The 25,531-nt window shown below is 38.7% G+C and overlaps 2 protein-coding genes across 12 annotated transcripts; both read left to right on the forward strand.

Annotated features, from left to right (window-relative positions):
- The first annotated feature begins 390 nt into the window (after positions 1-390).
- On the forward strand, positions 391-13,376 carry LOC112186322. Of its 10 annotated transcripts, none has more exons than XM_024324691.2 (17): positions 6,158-6,449; positions 6,819-7,504; positions 7,588-7,712; positions 8,050-8,174; positions 8,277-8,390; positions 8,620-8,724; positions 8,867-8,938; positions 9,103-9,215; positions 9,447-9,557; positions 10,773-10,841; positions 11,161-11,251; positions 11,365-11,436; positions 11,543-11,643; positions 12,047-12,164; positions 12,253-12,312; positions 12,429-12,539; positions 12,760-13,376. In XM_024324691.2, exons 3-17 carry the CDS (start codon positions 7,613-7,615, stop codon positions 13,033-13,035), a joined length of 1,638 nt encoding a protein of 545 aa, XP_024180459.1. In that variant the 5' UTR covers positions 6,158-6,449; positions 6,819-7,504; positions 7,588-7,612; the 3' UTR covers positions 13,036-13,376. The 10 variants fall into 10 exon arrangements, 6 of the variants coding, with proteins under 6 accessions (XP_040370840.1, XP_024180459.1, XP_024180458.1 ...); XM_024324690.2 differs by having other exon boundaries at positions 7,595-7,712; XM_024324689.2 differs by having other exon boundaries at positions 6,819-7,712.
- A 506-nt stretch (positions 13,377-13,882) lies between these two features.
- LOC112186323 lies at positions 13,883-25,125 on the forward strand. 2 transcript variants are annotated; one of them, XM_024324693.2, is made up of 15 exons: positions 13,883-14,180; positions 14,568-14,662; positions 14,756-14,869; positions 15,116-15,220; positions 15,363-15,434; positions 15,602-15,714; positions 15,935-16,045; positions 16,531-16,599; positions 16,939-17,029; positions 17,150-17,221; positions 17,325-17,425; positions 23,969-24,086; positions 24,175-24,234; positions 24,333-24,443; positions 24,700-25,125. In XM_024324693.2, exons 1-15 carry the CDS (start codon positions 14,078-14,080, stop codon positions 24,850-24,852), a joined length of 1,488 nt encoding a protein of 495 aa, XP_024180461.1. In that variant the 5' UTR covers positions 13,883-14,077; the 3' UTR covers positions 24,853-25,125. The 2 variants fall into 2 exon arrangements, with proteins under 2 accessions (XP_024180461.1, XP_040370843.1); XM_040514909.1 differs by lacking the exons at positions 16,939-17,029; positions 17,150-17,221; positions 17,325-17,425.
- The last annotated feature ends 406 nt before the right edge of the window (positions 25,126-25,531 follow it).

Below are 25,531 nucleotides of genomic sequence, written 5' to 3' on the forward strand. Positions count from 1 at the left end.
AAAACATCCTCCCCTAACTGAAGATAGGGGCAGACAAAGAGATTTATCGCCGCCACCATAATAGAGAAGTAAGCGAGAAGGTTTGTCGCTGTCGCTCACCGAAGAGAGGAAACGATGATATTTCTCTCTCTCGAGAGACAGAGCCATTCTATCGGAAGAAGTTGAGCTTTAGTCTGCATGGTCACAATCCCGCTACTATTTCAAACCTCAATTAATCCGGCCCAAATCCTATTAGTGACTCTGCTATTATTTCAAATCTCAATTAATTCAGTCCAAATTCAATCGAGAAACCATGAATCGAGTCATATGACCTAATTTAATCTTAGTTTTCTTTTTCCTTTTTTGTTTGTGGAGATTAATTTCTGATACATCAAATCCAAAAAGAAACCTTTCAGCATAAAAAAAAAAAGAAAAAAGAAAGAAGAAGCGTGCATCAAATCCAACCATTCCCGTCACAGAGAAAGAAGCAAAAGAAATCCATTCCTGCTGCGAATCAGGATCAGGAAACCGACGTAGACTGTAACAAAGAGCCATGGCTCGAGCCAAGCCGCGCCTGAACGCGCGAATGTGAAGACCACACTCGAGATATCTCTACACCCTCTTTCTATGGTTTGTGTGTGTGTGTGTCTCTCTCTCCCTTGCCCTTCCAACTTCAATTCAATTCAATCCAATCCACAACCCTCTCCTTCTCTCTTTCAATCCCTAAACCTCATCGTCTTCTACTGAGGCCAGACGCTCCCCCCCCTCCTATTTCAGGTCTTTTTCTGTGCCTTCATTGCTTAGGGTTTCGCTATCCTTTCTTGTCAAAGGCTTAATTTATGTGGGCTCTGGGTGCCCGTCTCTCAATTTGTATGCGATTTTTAATTTCGTATTTCAATGTCTGCAATTGCTTTGGTTTCAGCTGTTAATTGCGTCTTTATTTGTTTCAATTAGGCGGCTTACATTTGTTGGTTGGCTAACACTTTATTTTGGTAAATTATTTTCCATTAACACTTTAACTGTTCTCTTACTCCCTTAAACAACAATTTACATGACATAAAGCGTTTGACAATTTACATGACATGTATCCAGTTCCCACTCATATACTAATTCCAGTTAGCTCCATTGATTTGTCCACCATATAGTTGCGATTTTGGATTGAGTCTGTCAGTTTGGATTGTAATGCACTTCTGAATTCGAACCCCTCTCTGTAATTATAATGCACCTCATAAGATGGCTCTTCTTACCCTGCTCTTAAAACAGAGAGACAGGCTATTTTTGTGAGTTACGAGTCAGATTAAGTAATCTCTTTACTGTCTTTGGATGTTTGCTCTTAGGTTGCATTGAAAGGGACGCCATTTGTTGAAGGCTATACTATATGATTATATAATCTTTTTAAGGAGCTTGTTTTTGACATCTGGTACCAAATGGCGGCTGATCAACGCAGAAAAAGATTAAATGGTGCTACCCTTGTCGGTTGCAATTCTAGGGAGCAACATAGAGCAAAAAAGAAAAATATGGGAGTAAATGAAGATGATTCAAACATTAATCCTCACATTTCTCTTGAGTGGGATGGAAGTCAGAAAATGGTGGTTGCCAAAAGGGATCAAATTGGCATAAGTTGGAATGATCTGAAGCCGTATATTGATTCTACTACCACTAGCCACAATATTCCGGCAGATGTTTTTGTTGTTCCTCATGGCATTTATGAATTGAAAAATTTGGAAGATGTGCTTTCATATGAGGTAGCTTTTACTTCATGGGTATCCACAATTGTTGAATCTGAATTCTGTTTCATAGGTGATAATTGTTTTTCTTCTCAAAAGAAAAGAAAAAGGGTGATAATTGTTTTTTGTTTGAAAAATGTTGCAGGTTTGGCAGACACATCTTTCAGAGAACGAGAGAAGTCATCTTATGCAGTTTCTTCCTAGGGGATCAGAGGCACAGCAAGTTGTGAAAGCATTGCTTGCTGGGGATTACTTCCACTTTGGAAACCCTTTCCTTAAATGGCAAGTGTTGTTAGTTCTTACTTGTATTGTGTGGATAAGTTGACTACTTTCAGGATCCATATGCATTTTTGAACTCATATATGCTGGGAAACAGCACGTTGTGCAAGCGTTTTTCTTCATATGAACTACCCCATTTCACTGCATTAGTTTAGGTTCTTATTTTTTTTTTTAAAGAGTAAGGAAACGCTCAGATGCTGAATATATAATATTCGTTGGTACGTTTAATCAGTTTCTACGTGCTTTGGTTTTGTTTGAGAAAATACTCGGTAGTGATTGAGAATCTTCTGATATTACATAATAGTTATTCTCTATCAATCAAAATGTCTTGTTCTCTGTGACCAATTTTGTAAACGTTGCGGTCTTTCCTGTAATTTCTTTGAATTGTTAACCATATCATGAAACCAAGGAAAGAACTTATATGTGGTTTGTGAGTTATTGAAAAGTAGAGCTCCTTTCATGATTAATATTGTAATTCGATGGTTCAATGATGACCTTTATCTGGAATGTATTCTTTCAGGGGTGCTTCACTTTGTTCGGGTAATTTCCACCCGGATGCCATTCTTCATCGGGAACAGTGTCTAATGACTGATAAGAAAGTGTACTATAAGGAGTTGCAGAAGTATCATAATGAGTACGTGAAGCTTTGCTAATTTCTTATAATATGTGTAATAGTATCGCTTAAAGGTGATTTTGCTTTGTACCAAAAAAAAAAAAGCTTCTTCTTCTCTAATATATACAGTCACACTGTTTTGTGCAGTTTGATTGCGTATTTACTGAAGTTGAAGGAGATATATGCAAGATGTGAAGATCCTGAAAAGGAATTTTTGCAGAAAATATGGAGGTCGGTGGGATTGTAGTTTCTGTTACACATTATTTGCACATATAAATTAAATTTTGTATGGTGTAATTGCTAAATTTAGCAGATTTTTCTTGATGTGGATGGATGATAATCTGAAAATCTAAATTTGTGGTATCTTGCAGAAATGGTAAGAAATAAAAAATAGAAAAAAACAAATTACTTGAGTTTTGAAACCTGCACAGGTTATTGAGATCTATGATCTTTTATTTTATTTTATTTTTTCTAATATTTTTTTAATGTAAATATATGGGGTTAGTTATTAGTATTACGTTGTTGTTTTAGTTGTCATTATTAGCAATACTCTTATTTTTAAATTTATGTGTAATAATTTATCATTCCTGATTGATAATCTCGACTCACCTTTTTGGTTGTTCAGTATTTATTGTTTTATTGTAATTAGAAACTTGTGTGCTTTTGGATTTATTGGATGCTAATGCTAGTAATTATGAGTGTTCTTTACGTCTCTTTCAAACTTTTTGGTTCTTGGTTCATGATCTTACTTTATCAATTGATTATCTAATTTCATTCTGGTGTATTTTTCATGTAGGTCAAGAAAAGATATGGAGAAACACAGTTCTTCACATGCAAATGAATCCAGGTTCCGTGATCTTGATGAAAATGCCACGCCTACATCTGAATCTGGTTCTTGGGTTGCAGATGACAAAGCATGCAGTAGTGATAACCAAATTTCATCTGTGATCAAGGGCGGGGAACTTCAGAACAGGTAATTTAGCTTTCTTATGTGCTTTTCGTCCTTTTCTGTTTTCTTAAATTATATGTCTACCAGGCTACTTTCTTTAATATTTGTAGTTGCTATATCTTTGTTACCCATTGATCATTTTTGGTGTCAGGTTCTGTGAGAAAGGCTTCCTAAAGGACAAAAATAGACAAAAATTGCTTACAGAAGATGATGCACTTAATGTAGGAGCAATCCCCAAGAAAGGAGACAAGCTACACAAGCGTAATAATATCTACAATAACGATGGTGCTAAATACATGTCATATGTTAAGGTTGGTGTTCCTTCATTATTTCTGTAATTAACTATACCATTCCAGGGTAACCAAGAAGTCTCCTTTCCGGCTAGAGTTGTCCGTCCTCCTTTTGGGATTCTTCATTCACTAGTTTGTAGGTGTAAATAATGGTCTTGTGGATTTATTTAAGTGGTCCTGGACTAAATCCAGATATCCATTCTTTGTTTGGGTTGAATTTTTTTCGGATAACTGCTAGTGACTTGGCAGTTATTATTATTAAACTAAAATCATGCACTCCATTTGTATTCTTAAATATATATGGGCCAACTGAAGAACCCCTGGAGATCATGCTCTGGGGTTGGATGCTACTCTCTTTCACACATACATCTGTTTTGTTAACTTTTCTTAATCAGCAGTATTTTTCTTGTGTACACCGCTCTGGTTTTTATAGTCTCTTGCTGATTGTGCACTTCTAATTACTTCAGATTAGCAAGAAGCAGCGTGAAATTGTTAAGAGCATGAAGCAGTCTGGCAGAAGCATTCAGTTCAGGTCTCTTAACAGGGTTTTAGGTAATGACTGTAATATACAACCTTATCAAGTCTTCGTGGAAGAAGAGCAGAAGAAGTTGCACGAGCACTGGTTAGTGTGGATATATATATATATATATATATATATATGTTTTGAGTTTTTGGACAAAAATTTTATTGCCTGTCTTCTAAAAGTTTTGTATATGTAGGTTGCAATTGGCAAGAAAAGATCTCCCAGTAGCTTATGCAATTTGGATGGAAATGCGTTTGCAGAGACGGAGAATGACAGTGTCTTTGGAGACAGACATGAAGGAAAGGCTAGAGTCTGTGATGGAGGTTTGTGATTATTGCCTCTGTCCTCTTCCATTCTCAGTTATTGTGTGTTACCAGCTTGAGGGACATCTAGCTGATTCTTATTAAACCTGTTTTGCTGTTGTTGTGTGATATTCAATTTGTTGTTTTGTGATTGGGTGTTCAGCAGGATGAAGGCAATGAGAACCATAGTGTGTTTCAGGATGAGCTTGGGGTGGAGAATCATGAATCTACCATGCATGATGATGAAAAGTCTGTACCTGACTTGCCACAGGGGGAGGATTTCCACATGGAAGAAGATGAGAAGTCTCAGCTGTTTACTGATGGGCATGTGTGCAACATCACAGATATAGAATCAGAAAAACATTTGTGCAGAGAATCAGATAATGATTCAGAGAAAGACATCATTACAGAATCTGATCATTCTCCTCCAAATTTATCTGAGTACTCAGGGAATCTGAGCATTGCACATGCCGCTGTAAGTCAGGAAGCACATTTGTGTTCAAGTGGAGATGCATGGAAGGCAGTCAGCATGCCACATTCTTACTATGATTCTACCACAAACCATGAATATGCATCTGTCAGTGAATTGTCAGTTACGCTTCCACAAGTTAATGAAGAGCATCAGACACACATACTAGATCTGGAATCTGATTTTCCTGTGGGAAACATTGGGAAAGATGTATTGCACAGACAATCAGATAGTGGCTCCTTCAGTTCTTACCCAAACCAAGATCGAAATGAATTGCTTCAATCTCTCTTCAAGGGACAGGGCATGTTATCCTACCCTTTGCAGAAACAGGCTGGGTTGGATTTCCGGCCACCAAACAATGTGTTTATGGGTAATGGTCAGTTTCCCGTGCATTTTGAGGAGCAGCAACACCAGTCACTGCCTCTGGAGCTGGGGCAGAAGAGAGAGAATGGTGTTTACATACCTCAAAACTTAACTGAGAGCATTTACTCTGATGGAGGTAGATACTTAATTCCGAGGCAGGAGCATCTTACTCCGGTCAATTTTCAGGATTGGAATGCCAGTAGTGTTCGGATGCCAGGACCTCTCCAATCTCACTTAAGTGGTGGAGATATGTTGAGTCCGAATTGGTTTTCTGGTGAGCATCCAGTTCATGGGGGATGGTCTGGGTCAGATGCTGCTAGCGTCACAAGTCACAGCATTGGGAGTGGAAGTACTGCGGATGAGAGCTTATTTAGTGTTCTATCTCATTGTAACCAATTACGTTCAGGTAACCCTTATCATTCAGTTGGCTCCACTGATCAGTTCATTTCACCTAGGAACTACGGAATGGTGAGTGGGGTTACTCCGAGGATTGGCAATGTTCTACCACAAGCAGCTCATGCACTTGATTATTTGGGTGGCCGCGAAGCAGCTACTTCTGTGGTGCATGATGATTTGCAATGGATGAACTTACCTCATCAGAACTCTGGTTTACGTGATCCAGTGGGTAAACCATTCTTGAGGTCATGGAACCAATGACATCTATTTTTTGCCGTATTGGGACAGTGCATGTGCTTGATTCAGAGGCAGGACAGGACAAGAAATGCGTATACAAGATGCATGTAAAAGGAAATTTTGACTTGCTATACGTGTTGCAGAGGAGGAGAGGAATGGTGAGGAAGCATGTGAGGTTACTGGAGATTCACAGAAGATGAAAAAGCAAAGCTGGAGATAGGTTTTGTACATACCTATACAAGGGCCATAGCGACCATGTATATATGTTAGATGGGCAGGCAGATAGCAGCAGGGGAGTTGTGGGATTTTTGGACAAATCCAGGTACTCTAATTTATTAGCTGAGTTACAATTTAGAATTTAGTTTTCATGGGGATTTTTTATTTCTTTTCTCTGTTCTCGAGAATCTTTCAATAATTTTGGAGGCTTGAAGTTTTTGTCGAGGCAAATGCTGGTTACATAATTAAGCTCTATTGAGTTGGGTATCGTTTCTTTGTTTGTTGGTATTACCAAATTCTCTCTCCTCTCTTATGGAATGTTGAGTGCAAGTGTTTTTAAAGCTAGTGTTTGCAGCGTCTGAACAGAATGCATTTTCAAGATATTATACCAAACACTAAATTCCATTGAATGCTGTTGAATGCTTCACTGCAAGATGGAAAATATTGTTAATTTTGTTCCACCTCTTGGTCGCAGTGTAGTGGGCTTCTCATCAATGTTTGGGTGGGGCCTGTTTTCCCCTGATTATCCATGCTTGAGAGCATCATAGATCTTTGTCCGATCACACACCGATTACAGCAACGTTCGCACCAAGTTTGGTAATCTTTGGAAATTTGGTTTTACAGCTTGAAAATCAAGATGATGTTGTAGTTGAAAACTCGAAACGCCTCTCCATTGTCAATCTCCTGTCCAACAAATGTGCTTCATGATATATTAGAGACGCAGTTTGATATATCCTTGAATTTGAGTGTCAATATATTGAAGTAGGAACAAGCATTAATTATGATAAAAATGGATCATCGTAAAAAAATGGATTGTTGTAAAACTCATCATGTATGCCGATTCTTGGCATGTGTAATGGAGCATCGCATGGAGGGGAATCATGAAAATGCAAAAGTCAGGCCACAGCTTAGCACAATTAACCAAGGCTAATAATATATGACACACGATTCGATTCGAGTCGAGTCGTCATGACTAACTAAGAAAGGCGTCCAGTCAGAAACAAACAAGCAAGAGCAACAAGTACGTCTCCAGCCAGTTATATATTATGAACCATGAAGAAGAGAAATGAAAGAGACGAAAGAAATGCGGAGTAGGCAGTGGAGCGGAGCGGCATTGTAGGCAACTGTTACAGAGTCAGACGGAGCGAGAGAAAAGAGGAGGTGGCAGTTACAACTTTCTCTTGCCTTAAAAATGAGTGTGTGTCTTGATTGTCTGATTTAAATAGTAGTACACCTTTTTCAAGTTGGCAGACAATTCTGCAATTCAAGATGGGCAAGAGCAAGAAGAAAGAGATTATACGATTAGAGCGTGAATCCGTCATTGGAGTTACCAAGGCCAGACTCATCAGCACCTTGGCCGCTGAAATCGGTTTGTTCCTAGCTACTTCCTCCTATTCCATCACTTCGATCCCAACTTTCTTTCTGCCTTTTCTGTTTCCATTTCCTTCCTCTGCTACATTCTTTTTCTTTACAAAAAACATAACCCAACACACAACCAAATAAATGACTACTAATTAAGAAAATTAGGATCAACTTAATTAGAAAATGCCAGTTCCAGTTTACTTAAATTATCTACAACAGAAAATGAAGCTGATCTATCAATCATTTACTATATATATTAATTAATTGTCGCCGACAGTAGTCTTGGTTTTGATGCAACCATTTAATATTTGGCATGCTACTACTAACTGTTCAAAATTTTGCAGAAAACGATACTCAGGATCGGACTGAAGAACAGAGAATTCCTGATCGGGATGAGTTTTTGAAGCTATGCAAGAGGGTTGAGTACACAATTCGGGCTTGGTATCTTCTACAATTTGAGGATTTGATGGTATGCCCATGCTTTTCAGGATCTTGTTTGTATTATTTTCTCATTACCTCTGACTTTCACTGATTGAGCAACAATGTTTTTTTTCCGACACATCACATGCAGCAACTCTACTCCCTCTTTGATCCTGTACATGGAGCCCAGAAGTTAGAGCAACAGAAACTTAGTGATAAAGAAATTGATGAGCTTGAACAAAATTTCCTCACGGACTTATTTCTGGTTCTATGGCTGCTTCACTTTAACTTGTTTTCCTCATATCACACATACCAACTACACAATACTTGCTGCATGTCACAAACCTAAATGATTATATTTTTGCACAAGAAATTCTGTTTGAATGTACAATAACTGAAAAGCCTGCACTTTTAACAAGGGATTTGCTTAAATCCTTTTACCACAGCCTATATAAAGAAAATTTTAAAATTCTAGTTATGGTACGTACGTACAGGTGATGGAAAAGAGTAATTTTAAGATTGCAAGTAATGAAGAAATTGACGTTGCGACTTCAGGGGAGTATCTTCTACATCTTCCCATTGTGGTTGATGAGTCTAAGGTTTGTACTTGGTAGCTAAATTGTAAACCTATTTTCAATTTATTTGTGCAATATTATATATATCTACATTTGTTAATGTTCCTTTGGCTTTCTACGTGCTTGTCACAATTGCTGATACTGGTATATATTCTGCTGAATGTAGCTTGACAACAAACTTTTGAAGAAATATTTTGAAAATAATCCTGCCGAAGACATTCCAGATTTTTCTGATAAGGTATTTTAAACATGGAAAAAGAGACTGCAAACATTTAGAAGTTGGAAGCCTTCTAAAATCTCAAGACTATATGCTCATATTTAGCTCATCAGTCTTATCCTTACTTCATTTTGGAAATACTCTCTCTCTCTCTCTCTCTCATCAGTATTGTCTTCTCACTTCAGTATGTCATCTTCCGACGCGGCATTGGACTAGATAAGAAAACCGATTTCTTTATTATGGAGAAGGTGGACCTGATCATTTCACGTTTTTGGAAATATCTTTTACGAATAACTACGTAAGTACTTGTTCAAAAGTTGTCTGTTATTACTTTACTAGAATTCACATGGTTTTAGCAATTTGATCATTTTTTTTTTTAATTTTGAATGTTAGTGAACTACTAAGTCATCTAAACTCAATTCTAAATTTGAAACATCCCCCTCTGCATTTTTAGTGACTGTTAATACAAGCCTTGTTGTGGAAATAGCTGTGTAAAGTTGCATTCTTGGCTCATGTTATTTTCTCGCAGGTTAGACAAATTTTTCAAGAAACCAGCCCCTAAGAAGAGGGATTCAGAATCTGATACAGATGAGGATGACTTCTTTGTTGAACGAATCCGTCTTGAAAACATGGAACTAAGGTGTTTTACGTGGCTTTTGTTGTAGTTTACTGCTTAGCTGCATGCTTGCCATTATATGCAGTTGGATTGATCTTACCTCACTCTTGATTACTTGGTTTTGGATGGATGCTGAAATTCTCTATCGTTATAATAGTCGAGTTTTATGTCAATATAGGATTGTTGGAGAGAAAAGATCTCACATTGAAAAAGTGACAAATAAAATATAACTTATAAGTGTGTGGATCTCACCCAATTGTACCGAGGCCTTTTATGATTAAAACCCAACACCTATCGGGTGGGCCTTTTATGATTAAAACCCAACACCTATCGGGTGGTTAAGTTGGGACAATATCGGTACAATGGTGTGCCACAGGCCACGCTTGTTGCTGTTTAACATGGTATCAGAGCGGGTCTCTCTCCAATTGCGTCTCCAATTGTCATGAGCCCGAATTTGGGTTCCTTATATTGCCATCGGAAAATTCCGATTTCACGTGCAGACCTAGAGTTAGGTTGCACGTGAGGGGGCGTGTTGGAGTGGAAAGATCCCACATTGAAAAAGTGACAAATAAAATATAACTTATAAGTGAGACTTGTGTCCCAATTTCCAATGTGGGAATCGGATTGTTAATTAATTTCACGTGCAGACCTAGAGTTAGGTTGCACGTGAGGAGACGTGTTGGAGAGGACAGATCCTACATTGAAAAAGTGACAAATAAAATATAACGTATAAGTGTGTGGATCTCACCCAATTGTACCGAGACCTTTTGTAATTAAAACCCAACACCTATTGGGTAGTTAAGTTGAGACAATATTGGTATAATGGGGGGCCACAGGCCACGCTTGTCACTGTTTAACTAGGATGCCTAGAATAGTTTCCAATCCTAAACGCTTTCCTTCCTTTGTTTAGTCCATTATGGACTCATGATATGGAGGTAAATATTAAACATGCATGTTGTACTGTTTAATGATGGAAGGCTGCAAGAGTTTTCAATCACAAAATCAGTCCAATTTTTTTTTTTAAAGGTTCGTTAATTGCTTTTGGTCGACTATTGTGCCTTCCCTCAGTTAGCACAACACATCAGCAATTACACCATTTTCAGAATACTGATTCCATATGCATTGAACATGGATGGCCTTAATAATTGGAACCATGACTTTTGATTTGATTTGAATTTTGGTGTCATTCTTATGGTGATTGTTGCCACTAAATGACAATTTATATGTCGTGCCTTTCAGCATTCAAAATTTAATTCTACCGAACACAATCCAGGAGCCAACTTTTGATAGGATTATCGTTGTTTACAGGTACTAATCATATTGTTTTGCATAATGTTAGCCTGAACACCATTTGCTTGTTGCATTGATATAATTGTATTTTCTTCCTTTCCGAAGCCTTTTGCTCATGAGTATAATGAATTTTCATCCAAGAGGAATACAATTAATGCACAGAGAATATCTTACATTGGAGAAAGCTCAATTCATGCATGGTACTCATAAGGTATAAGTAGTGGACCCTATTTGCATGCATGGGCAAAAGGGATTGATTGCCCTATTTGATATTGGTGCTCTAGGAAACCATTTGTTGAAATATAATATATTGATAAGTAGAATATTGACTCTTTAGGCAAGCAACTACTGACGAGGATAGTCCAGAACGGGCTATACATATTAAACATTTCAAAAATATTCCAATGGCTGATTTGGAGATAGTTCTTGTGAGTCTCTGATTCTCGTCTGGCCTTTATAGCCTTTTTATAATATTTTGTTTATAATTTTCGCTTGAAGCATGTATGTACAATTGATGACCTGAATCTTTTTCCCTATACAGCCTGAAAAGAAGAGCCCAGGTTTAACACCAATGGACTGGCTCTCGTTCATTGGCTCTGCTATAGTTGGTCTGGTCAGTTTATTGAAAGCAATGATTTTTGTCTCGGTGCACTCTACTTGGTTTATTCTTGTATATTGTGGAATGTGCAGCTTAATTTGTACTAATCCCCTCTCTACAGATTGCTGTTTTTACTTCAATTGAAACGACTAAAGTCGATCTTTGGGTTATATTTGCAATTCTTTCCACATTGATTGGTTACTGTGCTAAGACATATTTCAGGTTACTCTTCTTCTTAATTTCTTATAGTTCATGTTTCTTCACATTAATTGCTAGTTCTGGGGGATATTGTTTCCGTTAATTAGAGACAAGAGGAGCCTCACGTTAACTTATTCTAATCAATGTTTCGGGAGTTGTTACTTATGTATACTGTTGTCATCAATCAAATCACATGCTCATGATTAAATGTTGTCTATGTCTTCATTGATGCTAGATAAACACCAGATTAGGCACACACATCTGATGTAAAACTTCACATCCCTGGATGAGACAATAATAACTGGCACTAGCGTTTACATTATAAACAATTTGAGTGTACCGGCTCCATTCAATTCACTTCATAGTTACTATACTTGCTTATTTCATTTTAATTACTAACACTTGTGAACATAATTTGTCTCCGTAGTTTTCAGCAGAACCTAGCCGATTATCAGAACTTGATAACACAGTCCATGTACGAAAAACAACTAGATAGCGGAAGGGGAACTCTTCTTCACTTGTGTGATGATGTGATTCAACAGGAAGTATGCTGCGAGCTTGACTGTGTGAAATTTTATGAATTTGATAGGTTTAGTTATGTACTCATTTTCACTGCATTTCTTGAATGTGCAGGTCAAGGAAGTAATAATTTCCTTCCTTGTGTTAAATGAAAGAGGGAATTCTACTTTACCAGTATGCATCTGTTATATCTAGCTCTTTTCTATTTCGTTTATCAGTTTCCTAACAATCAGATATTGCAAGAACTTTATGTGCATTATATCTTTGGGCCATCTATTATTTTACAATAGGATCTGGACAAGACGTGTGAGTGGATGATGAAAAATTGGTTTAACGACGAGATCAATTTTGATGTGGACGATGCAGTTAAGAAGCTAGAGAAATTGGGAATTGTTACTAAGGTAAGGCTCCCCTACATGTTCTGTCGTTAATGTGAACAATCGAGTTCCATTGATTTGAACAACATAACAGTGGATGATAATTCTGCTTAGATTGACTAGCTTTGCTTCTTTGTTCTTTCTGACTAAACAGTGATCTGCAGAAATAAGGAATACTGCTCGTAGGATGGTTCAGAATAATAAACTGTCTGTAAACGTGACTATGATTTATGAATGGTTATAGGATAGCGAGGGACGGTATAGCTCTGTTGGGCTGAAACGTGCTAACGAGATCATTGGCACCACCACCGAGGAGCTTGTCCTTAAGGCAAAAGAAGATGCTGCTGCTGCTGCTGATGCTAATACTCCTGCTTCTCCTTCAGCAACGACTCCTGCAGTCGGCACTCCTGCAGTCGGCGCTGACAGCGGCGGCAGCGACAACGCAGACGAAGATAACTATGCTGCCGACACCGACGAGGATAAATATGCTGCCGACACCGATGTACTCCTAAATAAGTGATCATGCACCCTCTCTAAACTTCGTACTCCTAAATATTGGCCACTCGAGATGCTGTTTACAGTCAGCCTTAGAGGCTACATCATGTTTGGTAATCTTTGGAAATTTGGCTTTACAGCTTGAAAATTAAGATTATGTTGTAGTTGAAAAGTCGAAACAAGATCTGAAATATCTGCAGATATTTCATTTCTCTCTCTCTCCAGTGTCAATCTCCTTCCAACAAATGTGCTTCATGATATATCAAGGAGTCAGAGACACAGCTGTACGTTGATATATGCTTGAATTTGAGTGTTACTATATCGGTTATGGCTGTTAATTATATTGAACCTTTGCAGTTGGAACAAGACATGAATCAGCATTATGATTGCCCCAAATAAAAAATGGATTATTGTATAATTCAGTAGGCAGGGAGATTATATACGCTGCTTTTTTTTTTTTTTCTGATTGAAAAATTGATAAACTTGTCGATCTCTTGGCATGTGGTAATGGAGCCATAGCATCAATAATCCATTCTGACCATGAAAATGCAAAATAATTTCTCCATATTAATCCACACGAATTGTAACACTAACTAATGAATTAAAACAAAAATGCAGAATCACGATAATACAACGCTTATTAAATCTCGCGTCCAGTAGTCCGAAACAAGTAAGTAAGTGCAACGAGATATCTGAGTTACATGCATTAGAGTATATAACTATATATGAAGAAGTGAAAAACATGAAAGAAATTAATATTTCCCGCCTAGAGCGGAGTAGAGAGTGACCGGAGCGCCATTGTAGGCAGCTGTTACAGAGTGAGACGGAGACTCACTAATGATGGAGAGAAAAGAGGAGGTGGCAGTTACAACTTTCTCTTTCGCCTCAAAAAACTAGCTACTCTGTCTTGTTTGTGCTTCTCTTTCTCCTTCTGTCTTGGCACTAAACGAATAGTGTGTAATAGCACTCCGGCCTGCACTAACCAGCCTCTGATTTAAGGTAAGTAAATAGCAGAGTGTGACCACCTTCTTCAAGTTGGCAGACAATTCAAGGAAAAGAAGAGCAACATGGGCAAGGGCAAGGGCAAGAAAGACATTATTCGATTAGAGCGTGAATCCGTCATTGCAGTTATTAAGCCCAGACTCATCATGACCTTGACCAATCTCATCGGTTTGTTCCTACTTCCTCCCATTCCATCACTCACTCTTAATTTATACCTAAATTTCTGCAAATTTTGTTCCTGTTTCCTTTCTCTGCTACATACTTTTTCTTTACAAAAACCCAACCGACAAAATTGTTTTGGTTCCTCGGAGGTCGATAACTACTTGAGAACTGGCCTGATCACTTCAAAATGACCATGAACATAGAAAATGCCAGTTCTGCACTTTTTATCTCTCCAGGTAACTTAAATTAACTGGGATATCTGCAACAGAAAATGAAGCTGATCTATCAATCATTTAATATATTAATTTTTGCCAACATGCAGTCTTGGTTTTGCCGCAAGCATTTATGTTTCCTTAATTTGGCATGCTATTAACTGTTCAAAAATTTTTGCAGAGCAAAGTTCTGATCGGACTGAGTTTTTGAAGCTATGCAAGAGGGTCGAGTACACAATTCGGGCTTGGTATCTTCTACAATTTGAGGATTTGATGGTATGCCCATGCTTTTCAGGATCCTGTTTGTATTATTTTCTCATTAACTCTGACTTTCGCTGATTGAGCAACAATGTTTTATTTGACACACAGCAACTGTACTCCCTCTTTGATCCTGTACATGGAGCCCAGAGGTTGGAGCAACAGAAACTTGACGATGAAGAAATTGATGTGCTTGAACAAAATTTCCTCATGTACTTATTTCAGGTTCTATGCATGGCTGCTTCACTTTAACTTGTTTTCCTCATATGACCCATACCAACTACACAATACTTACTGTCACAAACATGAAATGATTATACTGTTGCAGAAGAAATTCTGTTTGGATGTACGATAACTGAAAAGTATCTGCACATGTTGACATTGCTTAAAAATCCTTTTACCACACTCTACAAAGAAATTTCCAATCCACAGATAGTATGGGATTTTAAACTAATTCTAGTTATGGTACAGGTGATGGAAAAGAGTAATTTTAAGATTGCAAATAATGAAGAAATTGAGGTTGCGGCTTCAGGGCAGTATCTTCTACGTCTTCCCATCGTGGTTGATGAGTCTAAGGTTTGTACTTGGTAGCTAATTGTAAACCTATTTTCAATTTATTTGTGCAAATTTTAAAGAAATCTAGATTTTGTTAATGTTCTTTGCCTTTCTACGTGCTTTTCACATTTGCTGATACTGGTACATTTTCTGCTGAATGTAGCTTGACAACAGACTTTTGAAGAAATATTTCGAAGGTCATCCTACCGAAGACATTCCAGATTTTGCTGATAAGGTATTTTAAACATGGAAAAAGAGACTGCAGACATTTAGAAGTTGGAATCCTTCTAAAATTTCAAGTTGCCGACCATGTGCTCATCAGTCTTATCCTTGCTTGATGTTGGAAATACTCTCTCTCTCTCTCTCTCTCTCATTTTCATCTTCATTGCTTTCTCACTTCAGTATGTCATCTTCCGACGCGGCATTGGACTTGATAAGACAACCGGTTGGTTTTTCATGGAGAAGGTGGACATTATCATTGCACGTTTTTGGAAATATCTTTTACAAATAACAAAGTGAGTACTTTTTCAAAAGTTGATTTACTGGAATTCACATAGTTTTAGCAATTATGATCATTTTTTTTTATATTTCAAAGTAAGTGAACTATAAACTCATCTAAACTCAATTCTAGATTTGAAACATCCCCCTTTCCAATTTTAGTGACTGGTAATACAAGCCTTGTTGTGGAAATAGCTGTGTAAAGTTGCATTCTTGGCTCATGTTATTTTCTCGCAGGTTAGACAAGTTTTTCAAGAAACCAACCCCTAAGAAGAGGGATTCAGAATCTCATACAGATGAGGACGATTTCTTTGTTGAACGAATCCGTCTTGAAAACATGGAACTAAGGTGTTTTACATCGCTTTTGTAGTTTACTGCTTAACTGCATGCTTGCCATTATATGCAGTTGGATCGATCTTACCTCGCTCTTGATTACTTGGTTTTGGATGGACGCTACAATTCTCTATCTTTATAAATATTTCTTTTTCCAAATTTCTCTTCTAACTTTTGATTTTCAAACTATACTCTGGAGAATGATTTTTGATTCATGAGTGTCTTGCTATAAGTTGAATGGAAAGGATTAATAGAAATAAGGTTAAATGTACTGAAACTCCTCCTACCCCCTCACACTCACAGAGATGCTAGTTTGGAAAAAGTTCAACATTCCAGATCGAGGACGCTGTCCATCCATTTTCAGATTTCTGATTCCATACGCATTGAACATAGATGGCATTAAAAATTGGAACCTTGACTTTTGATTTGAGTTGAATTTCGGTGGCGTTCTTATGGTGATTATTGCCACTAAATGACAATTTATATATCGTGCCTTTCAGCGTTCAAACTTTGCTTCTTAAGAACACAATCCAGGAGCCAACTTTTGAAAGGATTATCGTTGTTTACAGGTACTTTATTTAATAAAAATGTATTAATTATTGTTTTGCATAATGCTAGCCTGAACACCATTTGCTTGTTGCATTGGTTTAATTGTATTTTCTTCCTTTCCGAAACCTTTTGCTTATGAGTATAATGAATTTTCTTCCAAGACGAATACAATTAATGCACAGAGAATTTCTTATATTGGAGAAAGCTCAGTGCATGCATGAGAGTATCATAAGTTATAAGTAGTGGACTCTAGCTATTTGCATGCATGGGCGAAAGGGTTTGATTGCCCTTTTTGATATTGGATAGGAAACCATTTGTTGAAAAATAATTTATTGATAAGAAGAACATTGACTCTTTAGACAAGCAACTACCGACGAGGATGGTTCAGAACGGGGAATACATATTAAACATTTCAAAAATATTCCAATGGCTGATTTGGAGATAGTTCTTGTGAGTCTCTGATTCTCATCTGGCCTTTATAGCCTTTTTATAATATTTTGTTTATAATTTTCCCCCGAAGCATGCATGTATGTGCAATTGATGACCCGAACCTTTTGCCTTAATTTACAGCCTGAAAAGAAGAACCCAGGTTTAACACCAATGGACTGGCTCTCGTTCATAGGCTCTGCTGTAGTTGGTCTGGTCAGTTTATTATAAGCAATCATTGTTGTCTCGGTGCACTCTACTTGGTTTAGTTTTGTATATTGTGAAAATGTGCAGCTTAGTACTAATCCCCTCTCTACAGGTTGCTGTTATTACTTCGATTGAAACGACTAAAGTCGATCTTTGGGTTATGTTTGCAATTCTTTCCACTGTGATTGGTTACTGTGCTAAGACATATTTCAGGTTGCTCTTCTTTTCTAGTTCATGTTTAAGTATATTGGTATTGAGAGAGATTGATGAGAGAAGTGTGTTTCATTATAGAGAATAGGAGCCCTATATATAGGGATTACAAAGTGCATAATCTAATGTTACAAGGAATACCAATCCGTGTAGGATTGAGAAATCTAGAACCTTCTCTCCTATTCCTATTCCTAGTTTGATAAGGCACACTAAACTTGATTTTCCTTCAACACTCCCCTTGTGCCGCTCAAACTTGGTGGTGACGCTTCATCCGTTGCCTCGTTAAAAACCTTGCCAGGTAACAAAACCCTGTGGGACAAAAATAATCCTGGTCGAAGGACAAAAAGAGCACAACACGTCCTTCACTCTTCGAGATCGAACATGTAGACATCATAACTCCCCCTGATGTCGATATCTCCCCCTGATTGCTACAATCGTGGGAGTTCGGATAACTTTCTCAATCCGATACTCTTCACATGTTTCTCGAAGGTGGATTTAGGTAACGACTTAGTGAATAAGTCCGCTACATTATCCTCTGATCGGATTTGATTCACTTCAATCTTTAGAAGTGATTGTTGTTGCTGATTATAAAAGAACTTAGGCGATATATGTTTGGTGTTGTCGCCCTTGATGAAACCTAACTTCATTTGTTCAATACAAGCTGCATTATCCTCATAAATGCATGTAGGTTCATCTGTGGTAGACTTCAAACCACAACTTCCTTGAATGTGTCGAATTACAGACCTTAGCCATACACATTCACGTACAGCTTCATGTAGAGCAATAATCTCTGCATGATTTGAGGAAGTAGCAACAAGGGTCTGTTTTGTAGACCTCCAAGATATCGCAGTGCTTCCCATGGTAAAGACATAACCAGTTTGGGAGCGACCTTTGTGAGGGTCAGAGAGGTACCCTGCATCAGCAAAACCCATCAAGACATCATTGTCGTTTTGATGGAGGGAGATAGGAGGACGCCGACCACCATGAGCGGTGGCGGCGCCGGCGGCGGCAACATGGCCGGCGGCCATTCCATGGACGGGGGCGTTTTGCCTTTTGGAGTCCAATCCCAATTTTCCGTCATTCCTTTTCTCTCTGTAGGGATAGAATAGGCCTATATCAATCGTACCTCTTAGGTATCGAAAGATGGTCTTTACACCAATCCAATGGCGGTGTGTTGGCGCAGAGCTGTGTCGAGCTAACAAGTTCACTGCGAATGAGATATCCGGTCTTGTGCATTGAGCTAAGTACAATAATGCGCCTATTGCACTCAAATAGGGCACCTCGGCCTCTAATGGTTCTTCGTCCTCATCCCTTGGACGAAACGGATCTTTTCCGGGCTCAAGACTACGGCCGATCATGGGAGTACTCGTAGGCTTTGCTTTATCTTCATTAAAGCGCCTTAAGATTTTCTGAGTATATGCAGACTGATGGATCAAGATTCCATCACTACGGTGCTCGAGTTCTAAACCGAGACAAAACCGTGTTTTCCCAAGATCTTTCATCTCAAATTCGGATTTCAAGTATTTAGCAGTTTCCTTCAACTCATCTAGAGTTCCAATTAGGTTCATGTCATCGACATAAACTGCTACGATTGCAAATCCGGAACTTGTTCTTTTAATGAACACGCATGGGCATATTTCATTGTTAATATATCCCTTCCCAATCAAGTAGTCACTTAGACGGTTATACCACATCCGTCCAGATTGTTTTAATCCATATAGTGAGCATTTTAATCTTATTGAAAACGCGCTCTGTGGTTTAGAGCCACTTGATTTGGGTAATTGAAGTCCATCTGGAACCTTCATATATATCTCTGAATCTAGATCCCCATAGAGATTTGCTGTAACCACATCCCTAAGCTGCATGTCAAGTTTTTTCGGAAACTACCAAACTGACAAGGTAGCGGAACGTTATAATGTCCATTACGGGAGAATATGTCTCCTCGTAGTCGATTCCAGGGCGTTGTGAGAAACCTTGCGCCATAAAGCGGGCTTTATATCTTACCACCTCATTTTTCTCATTACGCTTTCTAACAAATACCCATTTATGGCCAACAGGCTTTACACTTGGGGGTGTCTGCGTTACAGGCCCAAATACCTGTCTCTTTGTTAGTGAATCCAATTCAACCTGGATCGCATCTTTCCATTTAGGCCAATCTGCTCTTCGTTGACATTCTTCAACAGAGCGAGGTTCGATATCATCATATTCTATAATCCCTTTCGCAATATGATATGCAAATGCATCATCAATTGCCATAGAATTTCTATCCATCATCTCATGTACACTAGTGTAATTTATGGAGATCTCTCTATTCTCTGGAGTTGGTTCTGACATTGGAGCGTCCCCCAATGATGTCTCTTGGACATAACCATAATCCGGAATATTCTCATGAGATGGATTATTTACATCGATGATTAATGGATTATTTTGTGCCAAACTCGCTTTCTTTCTTGGGCGAGAATCCATCGAACCTATTGGCCTCCCGCGCTTCCTGGCAGGAGCCGTGGGCCTAGCCACAACGTCACTACCACTTTGGACGTTGGCGCCATGCTCAAGTGCCCTTGAGGTGGCGTCATGTCCTCTAATTTTAGGGACATCAATCCTTGCAGGCACGTTTGCAGCAGGTATGTGTGATCTCGTCACTTTAGCGATATCAGAAAACGCATCAGGCATCGATTCTGCTACGTTCTGAAGATCGAGAATTCTCCGCACTTCAATTTCGGACTGTGCGGTTCGGGGATCAAGATGAGACAGAGTGGGGACAGACCACGACAATTCCGGTCGTTCCTGTTGAACATTGATGTTCTTATCTCCCCCTAACGATGGGAAGACTGTCTCATCGAAGTGACAATCCGCAAATCTTGCGGTAAAGAGATCGCCTGTCAAGGGTTCTATGTAGCGGATGATCGTTGGAGAATCATAACCAACGTAAACGCCTAATCGTCGTTGAGGACCCATTTTGGTGCGCTGTGGAGGCGCAATTGGCACATAAACTGCACACCCAAATATGCGTAAGTGTGAGACATTAGGCTCATACCCAGTCACCATCTGGGACGCAGAAAAGGGTTGAGTGGCAGTAGGCCTCAGACGAATAAGCACAGCTGCATGCAATATTGCATAGCCCCAAGCAGAAATAGGGAGATTGGTGCGCATTACCAATGCCCTAGCGACCATTTGTAGTCGTTTAATGGCGGCTTCTGCGAGACCATTTTGGGTGTGAACATGAGGAACAGGATGTTCAACATCAATCCCAATGGACATGCAATAATCATCAAAAGTCTTTGATGTAAACTCTCCAGCATTGTCTAATCTTATAGACTTAATAGGATGATCAGGGTGGTGAGCCCTCAACTTAATAATCTGTGCTAGGAGTTTAGCAAATGCAGCGTTCCTAGTGGACAATAACATGACATGTGACCAGCGTGTCGATGCATCAACCAATACCATAAAATATCGAAATGGTCCGCATGATGGTTGAATAGGTCCACAAATATCACCTTGGATTCTTTGCAAGAATGATATATTTTCTTTAGTGTCCTTTGCATAGGATGGTCTCGATCCTAATTTTGCTAAAGAGCAGGCTTTGCAGAACGAATGATGGGCTTTAGAGACAACCAATGAGGATTTTGGTTTAGCCATGAAGTCACAATTGACTTTAGAAGTAGAAGGAGGAATCAAACAATGATCCATGGCGTCAATGCCATGTTGTTGCCGTAGGGGGTAGACGGCGCCGGCCCTAAGTGGCCGGTCTTGCACAGTCTTGGCGCCGTGAGGCGCAGGTGCATCTCCTCGAACCAATTTTTGGTTTTTACTTCTCTTCGTTCTGAAAAATGGATGTCCGTGTGAAGTCTTTAATATACGGATCATCATATCACGACCTAGGTGTCCCAGACGGTCATGCCAAAGCCTATATGTGTCAGAATCCCATAAATCATCTCTCATAACATGATTGGATTCAATTATGCGTATAGTGGTTGCATACAACCCACTAGATCGACACATAAGTTTCTCTAAGACTCTTTTATGTCCGTAGTCATTAGAGGTGATGCAAAGGAACTCTTGTCCATTCTCACAATGCGTTTCCGCATGAAAACCATTGGCTCTTATATATTTGAAGTAATAAAGTTCGAAAAATATGTCCATGACATGAGATAAAATAAATCGATACTTTATTAATAATAGCCAATGATTACATCAAAGTTTCGTGACCATAATCTAATCCAAAGAAAAATCAAACATTAGACAAATTGTAGTCACTCAATTCGTTCGGTAATTCCAATTAAATATGACCAGGGAAGTAGAGAGAGATGTCGGTGGAGCAAAGCTCTCTTAAGTACCACTAATCTCAATTACTTTCCTAGACATCATACTTAATTGAGTACGCCTAGAGGAAAAGAGATAATCCAATAAGTCATTTTATTGATTAAGGCATAATTGCCATTACATAATTCTTGGAAATTAAAAGACTATTCTAAATAAAAATCTGCGGCATTCTATCTTCATCGCCAGATTTAAAGTCTTTTATAGCTCGATATCTTGATTACCATTGATCAAGTACTCCATAAATACCATGAAGAGGATGCTCTCTTGATTGAGGTGTATTGACACAATACATATGGTCCCTAGAACCAATGGCGTTGGAATAGTGCAATCATGGCCAAAAAATGGCGCCATGGTGTCCAACCCTATACCCTCAACGTCATGACTCCTATGGTCATGTTAGGGTTTTCTCAATCAATTTGTTATTTTGTGTTTTTCCACAAGCATGCATAAATAATATGATGCAGAGAGCCTCCGAACAATATTTCATAACTCTTTCAAAGTTATAGTGAAGCAGATATTATTCCATCGTGCTTCTATGTTCGGAAAGTTGTGAATGTTACTAAAACGTTCACTAGGCGCAACCCAAAGGTTGTTAGCGTTATCCTCATTCATGTACTCAAACTGGAGGGCCATCTTCATGTGGCGCTTCATCAAGGTAAATGCCCTGGAATTTTCTATCTCAGTTTGTGAGTCTTGAGCGGTTCCTTTAGAACAGGGCTCTTGGATTGTAGGCAAATAAATATCCTGTGCCCGTTGAATCCAATGGAGTAAAATCGAGCTCGTTCAAGTCTTACATCCTGAAAGGAAAGCAAGAACGTATTAGTTTCGGAGTCAATGCTTCCACGAAAACTAATATAAGATTTCTGAGCCTTAATGCTACCAAGAAATCGATTTCCAAGAATATTTGGATTAGACCGAAACAATGATGTTTAAATGGTCAAAATCTATGCTCACGAACGCTCTTAGTCCGTAGCATACGAACGCTCTTAGTTCGTTAAATCGATGCTTACGGACGCTCTTAGTCCGAAGTCTTACGAACGCTCTTAGTTCGTTAATTGCGTGAATCCCCACGATTCCGCTTTTCAAGAATCGAACCCACGTTATAAGAAAGGTGGGATGTAGAAGAAGGGAGGTTTTCAAGTCCCCGAGAAAAGAAGAAATATTTAAATTTCGAATTATAGGAACTTCAAAACTTACTCTTTTGAATACTTACTTGTTGAAAATTCGGAGCAGATTCTGTTCTGAACAGCTTGTACTTCGATTGGTGTACAGATCTGAATATATCTCCGATAAGGCTGAAATTCGGAGGTTAGATGGAAGAGACAGAGACGAACAACTTTGATGAAGAAAGTTTTTCGATCTGAGCTTCCGAACTAGACGTTTCGAGGCTTGAAAGTAGACGGATGTGCACAGGAACGGAAAAAAGATGCAGTGGGTGTGCGTTGGCTTGTTTGCGCAGCAGGGATGCTTCGGTGGCAGCAGGCTGGAACGCAGGGCTGCAGGAAGGGGGGCAGCAGGGGCTGCTGTGCAAGGATTGCAAGCGCGCGGGCGCGCGGGCTGCAGCGAAGGCTCGGCTAGCTCGGGCTAGGAGCTGCTTTGTGAATGAGTTTTGGTTTTCTGCTGTTTTGTGGTTAGAGTCGTGCTGATAACGTGTTTAAGTATATTGGTATTGAGAGAGATTGATGAGAGAAGTGTGTTTCATTATAGAGAATAGGAGCCCTATATATAGGGATTACAAAGTGCATAATCTAATGTTACAAGGAATACCAATCCGTGTAGGATTGAGAAATCTAGAACCTTCTCTCCTATTCCTATTCCTAGTTTGATAAGGCACACTAAACTTGATTTTCCTTCAACAGTTCATGTTTTCTCACATTAATTGCTTGTTCTGGGGGATATTCTTTCCACTATTAGAGAGTAGAGGAGCCTCACATTAACTTCCTTATTATAATTAATGTTGTGGGACTGGATACTTATGTATACTGTTGCCATCAATCAAATCATATGCCCATGATTAAATGGTTGTCTAGGTCTTCATTGATGATAAACACCAGATTAGGCACACATATCTGATGTAAAACTTCACGTCCCTGGATGAGACAATAATAACTGGCACTAGCATTTACATAAATAATTTGAGTGTCTACCGACTCCATTCGATTCATTTCATAGTTACTTGCTTCGTTTTAATTACTAACGCTTGTGAATATAATTTGTCTGTAGTTTTCAGCAGAACTTAGCTCAATATCAGAACTTGATAACACAATCCATGTACGAAAAACAACTAGATAGTGGAAGGGGAACTCTTCTTCACTTGTGTGATGATGTGATTCAACAGGAAGTAAGCTGTGAGCTTGACTGTGTGAAATTTTATGAATTTGATAGGCTTAGTTATGTACTCACTTACACTGCATTTCTTTAATGTGCAGGTCAAGGAAGTAATAGTTTCTTTCTATATGTTAATGGAACAAGGGAAAGCTACTTTACCTGTATGCATGTTATATCCATTTATCAGTTTCCTAACAATCACTTATTGCAAGAGATTTATGTGCATTCTATATTTCGGCCATGTATTATTTTACCATAGGATCTGGACAAGTGGTGTGAGGACCTAATCAAAGAACAGTTTAACGACGATATCAATTTTGATGTGGACGATGCAGTTAAGAAGTTAGAGAAATTGGGAATTGTTACTCAGGTAAGGCTTCCCTAAATGTTCAGTAGTTAATGTGAACAATCGAGTTCTATTAATTTCAACAAAATAAGTGTGGATGATTTACATTCTGCTTAGATTGACTAGCTTTGCTTCTTTGTTCTTTCTGACTAAACAATGATATGCAGAAATAAAGAATACTTGTAGGATGGTTCCGAATGGCTTTTAGTTGCATACTGTCATGGATCAAACCCTAAATTAACTATCTGTAAACGTGACTATGATTTATGAATGAATATAGGATACCCTTGGACGGTATAGCGCTGTTGGGCTGAAACGTGCTAACGAGATCATTGGCACCACCACTGAGGAGGTTGTCCTCAAGGTAAAACAAGATGCTGCTAATGCTCCTGCTTCTTCTGCAGCTGCTGCGGTTGCTGCCGCTGGTTATTAATAAGTGATCATGCACCCTCTCTAAACTTCGTACTCCTAAATATTGGCCACTCGAGATGCTCTTTACACTCGGGCGCCATAGAGGCTACATCATCATCATTTTTTATGGACGATTTTGCTCAGTTATTTCCCTTGGGAATTTCATTTCTTCCACTTGAAGTTGTTTGTTAACAATAATGTTTCTTTTAGGATAAGGCTAGGCCATCATCTTTGATGGAAGATTATAATCAATCATTTCGTTAAGGTTTCGTCCTTAACATACAGTATTTGATTCCTTCTCAGTTTCCAATATCTCTATTACAACTTATTTCCGGAGCTCACAAATAAGTCCGGCCATTAATTGATAAAGAATTAAAGATCACAGTCAACATCGTCTAACTATTAATCTGGAATCTAGTTGTTACTCGCACACTCTGAAGAACTATCACATAGGGCTGCATAGTATCCATTGCTGACGACTATGCATAGTGCAGCAAATCATTTAAGAAGTATCACATACTACGGATCATTATCAATTTCTATACTTTCGTTCCAATTCTATTTACAGGGAAAATCCCAAGCCAGAAATAATGCAGAATAAAACAATAGAATTGCTCTGCTAGTTCTAGCTTTCTGACAGATGGGGAAGTAGCAATACGTACGGTGGCCTAAGAATTAATAAGAGAGTTGTGCCTAAACGT

The sequence above is a fragment of the Rosa chinensis genome, chromosome 2, assembly GCF_002994745.2.
Source record: "Rosa chinensis cultivar Old Blush chromosome 2, RchiOBHm-V2, whole genome shotgun sequence".
In the NCBI taxonomy this organism is placed as follows: Eukaryota; Viridiplantae; Streptophyta; class Magnoliopsida; order Rosales; family Rosaceae; genus Rosa; species Rosa chinensis.

Coding starts and splice junctions, on each gene's coding strand:
- LOC112186323 (XM_024324693.2), top strand. CDS start 14,078: ATGGGCAAGGGCAAGGGCAAGAAAGACATTATTCGATTAGAGCGTGAA. Junction 14,870..15,115: donor TCCTCATGTACTTATTTCAG/GTTCTATGCATG, acceptor GTTATGGTACAG/GTGATGGAAAAGAGTAATTT. Junction 16,600..16,938: donor AGGATTATCGTTGTTTACAG/GTACTTTATTTA, acceptor TTGACTCTTTAG/ACAAGCAACTACCGACGAGG.
- LOC112186322 (XM_040514906.1), top strand. CDS start 1,407: ATGGCGGCTGATCAACGCAGAAAAAGATTAAATGGTGCTACCCTTGTC. Junction 2,620..2,745: donor TTGCAGAAGTATCATAATGA/GTACGTGAAGCT, acceptor TGTTTTGTGCAG/TTTGATTGCGTATTTACTGA. Junction 2,830..3,394: donor TTTTTGCAGAAAATATGGAG/GTCGGTGGGATT, acceptor TTTTTCATGTAG/GTCAAGAAAAGATATGGAGA.